At 34.7% G+C, this 12,334-nt stretch overlaps 1 protein-coding gene across 7 annotated transcripts in view; it reads right to left on the minus strand.

Annotated features, from left to right (window-relative positions):
* The window catches only part of knockout (Stork-head domain-containing protein knockout), an 86,230-nt gene that overhangs the window by 22,765 nt on the left and 51,131 nt on the right, over positions 1–12,334 (minus strand). For all 7 annotated transcript variants that reach the window (XM_035874845.2, XM_035874844.2, XM_085659700.1 and 4 more), the window contains exon 3: positions 10,965–11,160. In XM_035874845.2, the coding sequence (XP_035730738.1) occupies positions 10,965–11,160 (196 nt within the window). The remainder of the gene's footprint in view (positions 1–10,964; positions 11,161–12,334) is intronic.

The raw sequence follows: 12,334 nt of genomic DNA on the forward strand, positions 1-12,334 counted from the left end.
AATACGATAAAATTGTAGGAGCACCTGTGTTTTGATCCACTTCGGTACTCCTGGCATCGTTTTACGTCGTAGCCAGTGAAAGGCGACGCGAGCTTCTGTCGTTGCCACCACAGGAACCGACCACAGTGTCCGGACATTGACGAGACGACCATTAATGCAACAACATATATACCAGACGACTTTCCATCCAGACGACGACTTTGCATCGTCTATTGATAAAGACGAACATTTGGAGAAATTAAAATATATTCTTGAAATCGATCACAACCATTATATCGTACACTTTCGATTGAACCATTAACAATTATTCTTTTGTTGTCAGCTTTGTCCGATTAATCCAATTTATCATTGTCTCTCGTACAATTATTATAACTCCTTAACGTGTTAATTTACGTGCGATCAAGGGATTGTTGGATCAAATATTACGTGACCTTCAAATATCTATACGTACGTATAATTCTTTTTACGTCTTTACATTAGTCAAAAGTATTTCACTTTTGTAAAATAAAAATAGCAAAGGGGGAAGGAAGAAAAAAATTAAAAGAAAAAAATTAAAAAAAAAAAAAAAAAAAAAAAAAAGAAAAAGAAAAAAATAAAAAGAAGAAGAAGAAACAAATTCAAAGTAACGATCGTTCCTCGGCATGAAAGGTGTACGACATCGAAATCCACTCCTCGACGTAGTCGTATGGTGTGCCGAAGGCGGCGGCATCAGTCGAGAATAACGCGCTTCTGGAGGGTCTCCAGACGCTCAAGGACGTAACTGGGCAAACGAGCGACCACAAGTAATGCAAAGTAACGTTATTTGCGGTCTCCAAGTGTTCAGAGCTCCGAAGTTCTTGTTCGACTGAGGACACGTAAACTGTGAAGTCGTTCAACAAATCTTTTTTCTTTCTCTTTCTTTCGTTCTCTCTCTCTCTCTCTCTCTCTCTCTCTCTCTCTCTCTCTCTCTTTTTCTCTCTCTGAGTGTATGTACGTATATCTGTTTGTCTCTGTCTTTCTAATGGCTAGAAAATAATCAATACTTTTACCTTTCAAATTCATTCATTTATCGAGTCTCGATTTCTTTCATATAGTTCTTTGTTTTCGTATCTCGAGGACTTTCAATGTACTCGTGACAATGTCGATTGATCAAAACAAATCAATAGATATACTAGTACATATAGAAGAGTGTGTATAAGAAAGAGAGAGAGAGAGAGAGAGAGAGGTTGTAGAAAAATATAAACATTAACGTCGACGTACCAATTACAATTCTATAGAATATAGGATTATTTCAGTCTTCCTCGTTCCTTCGACCTGGACTCATGCCAAACGTATCTGCGCTATCTCGAGTATCGTTGAAGGAAAAGTATCCTGAAGTATTACGACCAATGGAAAAGTATATATATATATTTATTCGTTCCTTGCGGAAAAGTAATAAGGACGAGAGATAAAAAGATATAGAAAGAGGTGAGATAAGGATAGAAAAATAAAGAGTACAATTGAGAGAGTACGATTCAATTTTCGAAATGGATATTTCTATATGTACAATACGTACATGTGTGTTCGCGTGCCATATCATCGTATGTTATATACCGTAAGTATATATCGTTGAACTAATATCATTAGAAAAAGAAACAATTGCCTCATCGTTCGTAGAATATTACGTCGATATAAATTTCGTTTCGATTTGGAACTTTTGGATGATTAATTTTTATGACGATCTCGATAACAAAAAAAAAAAAAAAAAAAAAAAAAGAAAAAAGAAATAATAAAGACAATAAAGACATTTCTTTCTTTCTTTTTTTGTTTTTTTCTTTTTTTTTTTTTTTGTTTTTTTTTCCCAAATATCTCTTAATACATATCGTAATACGTATTTAAACGAAGGAGGCGATCATCGTTACACTCGAATAAGAATTACACTTTCACTTCGTCGTAATCATTGACAATTTTCTTTTTGTCGGTTTTTTTTCTTCTTCTTCTTCTTCTTCTTCTTCTTCTTTTTTTTCCTTCTTCTTTTTTTGTTCTTCCTTCTCTCTCTTTCTCTCACTCTCTCATCTCAATCGAACTTTATTTCGGGTCGTATTCAGTTCCTCTTTAATATCAAGAAATGAGAAGTCTTTATAGAACGATTGTAGGATTCGCGCGACGCCTTTCCCTTTCGTAGGAACAAGAACGTCGAGCTCCTCCTTTTTTACGTTTCACCATAAAGTTGGATACTGAAGGTCCATGAGAACTCTGTAATTTTCTCCTCGTTTCATCGGCTCGTCCGCATATATTTGCTTGCTTGCTTGCTTGCTTGCTTGGATCGATCGAACGAACGAACGAACGAACGACCAACCGATGGATGATCGTTCGATCGAACGAATGAACGAATGAACGAACGAACGATCGATTAACCGATCGACCGAATTCTCCAGATTCTTGCGAATCTGGATTTCGAGAGTGGAACGAACGTTATGTCGCCTTGGTACGGTTAAACGTGCATTTCATTATTCCTTTATAAATTAGGCCAAACCTTTTCATTTCCAATATATGATTTGTTTATCGTATGAAATACCGATACACGATATATTTCCTAAAATACGATAGATAATATTGCGAAGAATAATTTTCTTTTTATGTAAACATATATATATATATATACAAACATATGCGAATGTTAGATAAGCGTGTATTCATTTGTATATACGTATACGTACATAGGTATATTATATTTATAGCGTATTAGAACGTTGTGAAATTTATATATACGTAGAAACGTGATTAAATGAGGAATATTTGATCGATGTACATTGATGTTAGAAAAAAAAAAAAACTCAAGTCTTATAGTAAACGACCTTGGTTAACTCCTCAACCGTTTACGTTTTTCCGTGATGACGGAATAGGATTTGATCGAGGTCGTTAAAAACGGGACACCTTGAGACTCGTGGGATAAGATAGTCAGTCAGTCGTTGGTAGTACGATTAGGCGATACCACGCGTCTCCTGTGGGCGTGCCCGAGGGAGGCATGGGATTAATTTATTAGCAATGCCTGCAATTATCCGTTACTCAATGGCGCAGCTTCCATGTCGAGAGAGAGAGAGAGAGAGAGAGAGAGAGAGAGAGAGAAAGAGAGAAAGAGAAAGAGAGAAAGAGAAAGAGAGAGAGAAAGAGAGCAGATACTTAGAACGATGCGATGTTGATTTAAAGCGTTTAGATAGCTATGGTATCCCGTCGAAAGGTACTCTAGCTACCGGTCTTAAATAATCGTTTAATTACACCGCAATACGATCTCTTATTAACTAGCCGGCTTTGCTCGATTTACACTTGGCAAACCGATTCCAGATATTTTTCGTATAAACCGTGGTCGATCGTCTTATAATATAATGCTCGATTACATATTCTATATATATATACATGTATGTATGTATTAGTATTATATATACATATATATGTAATATTTTGTCGAAAGTATGTGTATGCGTTAAATGTAAATATTATTCACCAATGATACAATCGATCTTTTTTTTCTAATACAACGCGTATCTATGTATATATATATATATATATATATATATATATATATATATATATATATGAGACACGTAAGTATAGTAAGTAAGTTTATTAATGCTCATTAAAATAAGGAAGCACGAGGGGAAACGTCAAACGGGAAGAATAGAATGGGCGTGATAAGGATCGATGGAGATCGATAAAGATCGATAAGAATGAAGGAAAAAAGAAGTATCGTGGTGTTACATGAGAGAAGAAGTTGCTAGGTATATCGAACGTGACACACATAAAAAGAGATACTTAGGTACACAGCCAATGTCCAACTCTCGTATACGTATACGTATACGTATAGATAGATAGATAGATAGATAGATAGATAGATAGATAGATAGATAGATAGATAGATATTCGCATGTACTCGAAGGTAGATGCGACGACGTTTGCAAAATAATGCCTAATAGGAAAGTTGAATCGAGATCGCGGGGACGTGACCCAGAAGCATCCGACGGTAAAAGGGGTCACGCCTATAGCTTCTGTTTCGATCCACGCCTTCGTTTTAAGACTCAGATCTTCCTCTTCCTCTTCATCTTCATCCTCGTCTTCGTCGTCTTTGTCGTCAATCGATCAGTCAAAGAGATGGCGAGAATCCAGTTGATGCGCTCGACGGGAAGCTGCCACTCGAAAAGACGCCGTGGCACACATCGATGGACGCCTGCCTGGTATATAGTAAATAAGAGAGAGAGAGAGAGAGAGAGAGAGTTGTTGCTTGTGACTCGACGAGCCTTACGATTCTCGTGAGCGCGTGCAAGTGGGGTGCCTCGTTGAAGGATCGGAAGAGGGGACCGTGGGATCCCTTCTACAAGCCTGTGTACACACGAGTCTTGGATCTCTCATGGGCAAGCGCCGCCACGGTTATAGCAATGCCAATTTACATGGCTGTCCCACGAGAGATCCGTCCTTTATATAGGAAAGAGATAGACGAAAATAGAGGGCGAGATAGAAAAAAAAGAAAGACAGAGAGAGAGAGAGAGAGAGTGGGTATGTATGTGTGTGTATATATATGAGAGAGAGAGAGAGAGAGAGAGAGAGAGAGAGAGATAAACGAGAGAGCAGAATCGATTTAATGTAGGTCGATTGTCTACGGGTGATCTACGGACTCGTGTGCCATGGATTTATCGAGGTGAAAGGTCAAATTCGCCTCTCGAGTCCAATGACGACGTTTCATCGAACTTGGACAACGCCTACCACCCTCATTCAGTAACCCTCTCTTTTCTTTTCCCATAATTAAGAGTCTTTCGATGATTCTCTTTCTTTTTTTCTTCCTCTCTCTCTCTCTCTCTCTCTCTCTTCCTCTCTTTCTACAAAGATTTATCCTTTATCGTTAATTTATCAAATTCATTCTTATATATATATATATATATATGTGCGTTTGTGTATAGATGTATATTTATTTATTTATTTACTATTTTTTTTCTCTCTCTCTCTCTCACAATTGTCAATGTTTACGACGTTATCTTAGCTTAGTTAGGATAGGTATAGTTATTCGTCTGCTAAACGCAAAGGCTCAGCTTAAAATTATACGTGATGATCGTGCGCGAGCCGACAATTTCCGTATTAGTGCGGCGCGTAAGCCGCGTAATGATACACCACTTCGAGCGTGATCCTTGTTTTATGATCGCTCGTTAGTTCGCCCTTTGAAAATATTTGCGCGTCAAGCGATCCGTGAAATTTTATATGTAATTTCTACAATGAAATATAAACGCTTTCCGTTTCTTCGATTTTTTCTCTTTTTTTTTTTTTCTTTTTTTTTTTTTTTCACCCTCGACATTTTATACCGATCGATCTTAAATAATTAAATGATCGTATCGTTTCGTTTCCATTCGATATAATTAAATCAAAGAAACTTTCAATCGTTATTTAATTATTATTTGTAATTTAATTATTACGTATGAGACGTGAAAAGAAGGAAAAAAAGAAGAAAAAAAAAATAATAAAATGATCGATTACAACGAATGCATCCTCTTGTTTGATATTTTCTTTTTTTTTTTTTGTGAATAATTTTTTCGAAAAGAAAATATTGCCGATCTTAAACGCGGATAAATATATATACACATACACATATACTACACAGATACATATATATATATATATATATATATATACATACATACATACATACATATAAACATTATGCATTTATTCCCTAGATCTCTAAGAGAATAGCAAAATCGTGAGACGGCAAGGCTCGGTATAGCGTGAGAGGTTGACCTTATGATTACCTCTTGGATAAAAAGGATGCCCTAAGGGTTTACGGAACAAAACTCTTCTTCGATTCCAACCCTTCGTGCATCGATATATACAATGAACGTCTATGAACGTCTTCTAGTCTTAATTTTACCTTCTGGCGAAAGGCGGTTCTTTCGACGTCGATTATCGTCGCGGAAGTCTCGATTACCGTAATCGACGCGCCGTAATACTTAGCGCTCCAACGAGAGAGAAACGTGGAAGGGTGGTGGTGAACAAGTTGAAGGGTTGATAAAGGTTAGAATTCTACAATAAGGTAAAAATCCAACGACGAAGGGAATAATACTTTTTTTTTTTTTTTTTTTTTTTTTTTTTTTCCCTCGTATATTTTCTATGGATAAAAATTTTCTTTCATCCTAGATTCGATCTTATATTCCTTTTTGAAATTATATTAATTGTAATACGAACAATATAATTGTTTTCTTCGTATAAAATGTCAATCTTTATTATAGTTGAAAAGATTTGATTCGAGCCTAAGATAAAATTATACGTTACCTTGGTGATAAGATGAGTGAAAGGTCAAGATATAAGTAATGTTTCTCACGTTGATATTTTTTTTTCTTTTTTTTTTTTGTTTTGTTTTTTTTTTTTTATAGATAATATATCTAGGAGAATTCATTAGCATATCTAGTTTAGGATTAGATTTCACTCTTATTAGGAAATATATTTTTAATTTTGTTATAATATCGTTCGAATATATGTATAAACTTCGTCATATCATTTAATTACTTTCCCATAACTTTATATATATACAATATATAGAAGGGATTTAAAGGAATAAATTGTCGTAAATTAAAAAATTTTAAAGATGTGTTTTAAAGAAGATAACGAGAACAAAATTATTTGTACGAATGATCGGAATGATTCGAAGAGACACGTTGAAATTGAAATTTCAATTTACTCGTCACGTTGTCGGTATAAATATATAATATTATCTCAATGTTATATTATTTTTCTTTTCTTTCTAAAGGAAAAAAAGAAAGAAAGAAAAGAAGAACACGAAAGATTTCCAATCGGTAATACGAGTGTCGCGATAGATAATGGCGTTACGGTTATGTTGCAGAATACTTGCGTCAATTCAACCGTGGACGCATTTTCGCGCTTACAGATGAGTTGTCTCTATTTCGAACGGGTTCCTTATCTGAATGAATTATTAACTCGTCGGCGCGTCGGCCAATGGAATTTCCATTTAAACCAGACTCCTTCGAACCAACCCTTAACTTGGCGTCCTTGGGAATAAAGAACGATCGAGACACGATATCGTTGGAACGCGTCGATATTCTCTCTCTCTCTCTTTTTGTCTCTATATCTCTTTTATATAGTTAGAGAACAGAGCATGCCAAGAAACCCTCGCGACCGCGAGCTGTCTTGAGATATATCGTTGGAGAATATAAACCACTTTCGAAGTCAAGCTTGGTCGCTGCTCATTGTCGCACCTTCGATAACGAGAGAGTGGGCCTTCTCTTTTCCAGCTGTTCGATATATATATATATATATATATATACATATCTTTCTTTCTCATCTAATAGTTAAACACATGTTCCATGTACAGAATCTAACTTGGTATGTAAGTAACTTCGAGGACACATAAGGTATTATACATATATCACGTGGTGAAAAATATTTATAAAAATGTTAAATGATAATTAAATTTCTTATTTTATATAATAATATATTTATATTAATAATTATAATATGTTATAATATAATTTATAATATTATTATATTATATTGTATTATATATATATATATATTAATATACATTAATTTATTTTTTAGAGATTCGTAGATGAGTGAATGATAAAATTCATTAAAAAAAAAAAACAAAACAAAAAAAATAAATAAACAATACCATTTTTTAATGTTCCAATAACATTGATATATTTTTAGATAGAATTGACGCGTAAACGATTAGAATCCATCATTATACACCCGCTATAAATGTTATCGCTATATATATATATATATATATATATATATATATATATATATATATAAGTAAATACTTACACGTTGGTACGTGTTTATATTATACATACATAAGTAGAGTGCGAATAAAATTATTCATGGAAAACGTGATAGTTGCGATCGTCTCGAATGCGCGCACACGCGAGATCAGCGACCGTCGGTGAGTACCGACTTAATCGATCGTACGGGAATGCAGCTACTGCGTCGCGGCTACACGGTGCCCCTTTGATTTATCGTATGTGAGAACGATGCAAACAAAAGTCGACCTATGGATTTTCTATTGGAACACACGTATTCCGCACACGGACAAAGGATTTTCTATCTCTCTTTTTTTTTTTTTTTTCTTTTTCTCTAACGGATCTAGTAAAAGAGAAGAAGTGGATAGAAGGGGATAAAAGAGGAAAGGGTTTTCTTCTTCGAATCATATCGTTTATTCTAACGCGAAAGCGCCAAAGAATATCGGAACTTTGGTAGATCTCTTTCTCGTTTGAAATCCTTTCAAAAGTGAAAGAAAGAAAGAAAGAGAGAGGGAGAGAGAGAGAGAGAGAGAGAAAGAGAAAAAGAGGAAAGTCTTCGGCATCTAAGTTAACCTGCTACTTGCTATAAGATGAAGATAAATCATCGTAAATATATCCGACATTTACATACACTTACACAAAGAGAAAGAGAGAGAGAGAGAAAGAGAGAGAGAGAGAAAGAGAGAGAGAGAGAAAGAGAGAGAGATGTTAATAGTGTTAGTAATAGTAATAATAGTAGTAGTAAGAGTAGTAGTAGTAGTAGTAGTCGATGGTGGTAGCTCTGATGCTTATGTAAGCCGATATCTGGTATCGCGTCAAATAGAATCGTGTTTTATTTCACTGCCATATCTACGACATGGATTCGAATGTTTCGAATGTTATGAAAAATATACATCGCCACGGGGGGAGATACATAAATGCATGGGAAAATGTTGCCACTTGACCGATTCAATTTATCGACTCTCTCCCCTCTCCTCTCTCCCTCCTCTTGTCCCACTATCGCCGTCCTTTCTCAACCCCCCCTCCCACCCCCACCCCCGCCTTTTATAACTACCTTTGGATCTCGAGTACGAGGTTCTTTCGTATATCTCTCTATGTGTATGTGTGTGTGTGTGTGTGTGTGTGTGTGTATGTGTTTGTGTTTTCTAGACGATATTTTCGTGCTGCCGGAGATGTCACGATCTTAGAAACGTTCAGAGCGAATCTTTATAATACGTGTAAAAATATCTATTAGTGTCTCTGCGTGTATGTGCGTTAGTGTAATGTGTATGTGTTGTCTAAATACGTAATGTTTTATACGCACATTGCTAGGGATTTTCTTTTTCCCACCCCTCCTTTTAATTATCTATTTCCAAACGAAAAAATAAAATATAAAACATTAAAATCGAAAGCGACTGGCATCGTAACGTTTATGGTGCATTTTTATGATCATCGGATCGACATAAGTAAATAGTAAGCTTAGATTCGAGATCATCGAGAAAGACGAGGAGGAGAAGTAGTAAGAGAAGGAGAACGACAGACAGAATTATGCGAATCTACGAGAAACTTGTCGCTCGTTCATATAACCAACGAGGAGTATTTCTTTTTTGTTTTTCTTCTTTTTCTTCTTCTTCTTCTTCTTCTTTTTCTTGCGTCGTACACAACGGCGTGAAAAAAGAAAAAGAAAAGAAAAAAAAAAGAAAAAAAAAAAATGAAAATAACGATGAAGAAGAGGATTATTTTCAATTTGCAAATATTATTTAACGATATTCTTTTTAACGTTGAAAATAAAAATAAGGCGATAAATGGTAATCGACAGAGTGTATTAATAATTTGTTTTTCTTCAAAGATAAACATACACCTTTGACGACTATAAACTTCGAAGAATATATATACATACATACATATATACATATTTGGATACGTAAGTATCTACGTAGTATTTATAGTAAAGCAGTAAAGCGTAAATAGATTTTCCGAAAAATAATGCACATAATTTTGATATAGAGATGTATATGTAGAAACGGGAATATATAAAGTATATACGTGTAAAGTAGATAACCAACCAACCAAGGATTACTTCCTTGGAATTGGTAAAAAGGTGGTTGAATTTGAGAATAGAGAGAATAAGAGATTTTGCAAAGTTTTTGCCACGTCACTGTGTAATATACCTTTCGACATAATACATACCTACCATACATATCTACATAAGTTACTTACGTAGATATGCATTGGTATAAGTTTGGTATAGTCCACTGATATAGTCTGAGCGTAGGCGTCTTCTATAGATATAATAGATATTTCTGTAAGTAAAGGCTTTGAGAAGAATTGCAAAAGAAACAAGAAAAAAGAAAAAAAAAAAAGAAAAGAAAAAAAAAAGAAAAAGAAAAAGAAAAAAGAACAAAGAAGAAAAAAAAGAAGAGTAAAAAGGGCGTGAAAGAAATGGTGGAAAGAAAACGAAAAGAAGAAGAAAAATAAAAAAAAAAAAGAAAGGTACTAAAACGGTAGACTTGGTATATACATATATATATATATATATATATATATATATATATATATAAAGTGAGAGAGATAGGTATATACTACCTATGGAGAGATACGCATAGAAATTGGCGATGCTTTGACTATGCTACCTGATAAGCGACGACTAAGCTATTTCTGTTCTTTAACGTGTATAAGGATATACGTAGGTGCTTCTGGCGAACGTAAAACATCCTTTGAGGCTTAAGCTCGTCTATCCGTTCGCGAGCAAAGGAGTGCCGATAAAATAGAGAGAGAGAGCGAGAGAGAGAGAGAGAGAGAGAGAGAGAGAGAGAGAGAAAGAAAGAGAAAATCTTGCTCGCGTAAAGATAACTTCTACGATATGCTAAACGCGAGGATTTAAAGACTACACTTTGCTGCTGTTGCTGTTGCTGCTATTGCTGTTTGCTGCTGATCCAAAGTATCTTTTCGCTTTTACGGAAGGAAGAAGTGGTATATTAAGAAAAATACGTTGGTTCGTATTTTATAAATCTTCGATATCTCGAAGAATTTCAAAAAAAAAAAAAAAAAAAAAAAAAAAAAAAAAAGAAAAGAACCGAAAAAAAATGAAAGAAATAAAATATAATGACGTTTTGAAGACTTTAAGAATTTTAATAGGATATCGAACGATATTTCGTACATATATATATGTAATAGTTGTATTAAGAATTAAATAGATGAAAGAAGAAAGTGAGAAAGACTTACCGAGGCAAGTGATAGCATGATCGGCCGGTGGTCTAAGTACATTTCGAGCCCAGGCTGCCCTTAATACTTCGAGGGCACAGGGTGGCCCACCGACCATTAATACACCCGGCGACACGTGACCCTTATACCTGAGCTGTCTCGTTGCGTCGACGAGTGCTGCGTTCCACCAACATTTTGAATTTGCTTCCAAGAAACTCTGAAATTTCAACATATCTTTATATATATATAAAAAAAAACGTTAAAAAAAAAAATTTATATAAAAAAACATTTCACTATATATATATATATATATGTAAAGGGAGAATATAATAGAGTCATCAAGATCATCGAAATCATGATTGGGTTAATCTAGCTTACGAATTTAATGATAGTAAAAAGGGGAATAAAGAAATTTTCTTCCTTGTTCATAGCTCAAGTAGACGAACACTTTCCATGCGGTTAGATAGAATCTTACGATTTATCCCCCATGAAATATGGCCAAGTCGTTAAGTGTTTACCATTTATACGGGGCTGTTTAGTATCGTCCCACCCTCGTCGTAACCTCCAAAGAAACTATCTACGACCCTCATCGTACTTTCGTCGAACTCTGGTTTCACTGCTCTCATATCTACCTATATACTCATATTGTATATATACCGTATATAGTATGCGCGCGCGTGCCCGTACAGATATATATATATATATATATATATATATATATATATTGCGTTTAAGTGTATATAAGTAAATTTCTATGGGGAAATCTTTCTCGAATAAAAGGTAGACGAATACTTGTGAACGAATGACTTTTTCAGGATTTTTCTTTTTTTTTTCCCCTAGCTTTTCCCTACTTTCCCCTCCTTCTCTACTACTCCTCCTCCTTTTCGTCGTCCTCCTCCCCCTTTTTATTACTCTCGTCCTCATTCATCCGTCCCCTTTCTCTACACTAATGCATGATCGTGAAATTAGTGGGAGAAACGTTCGAATCGATCGGCTTTACGAGTTATGTCGATTTACACCATTCTAAGTGCCGCCTTGTCCATCTAACGTCGTACTACATATGTATCGTACTATATACATAAACGTACGTACGTACGTATATACATACCATACATATATTCGTTCTCAGTGGGAGATCAACACTCATGCTGAGATACGACGATAGAATTTAATACGAATCTTTTGCTTTCTTTTCCTTTTTTTTTTTTTTTTTTTTTTTTTTGTTTCTTCTTTCTTTCTTTCTTTCTTTCTTTCATTCTTTCCTGCCTTTTTTCTCTTTATTTTTTTTTCTTTTTCTTTTTTCTTCTTTTTTTTTTTTTTTTTTTTTTTTTTTTTTTTTTATAACTTCGCTTCGTGAGAGCTATCATCTTTTCTTCTTTTATCTTTTATTT

Source organism: Vespa mandarinia, chromosome 10, assembly GCF_050613455.1.
Source record: "Vespa mandarinia isolate Hongniang chromosome 10, ASM5061345v1, whole genome shotgun sequence".
Taxonomy (NCBI): Eukaryota; Metazoa; Arthropoda; class Insecta; order Hymenoptera; family Vespidae; genus Vespa; species Vespa mandarinia.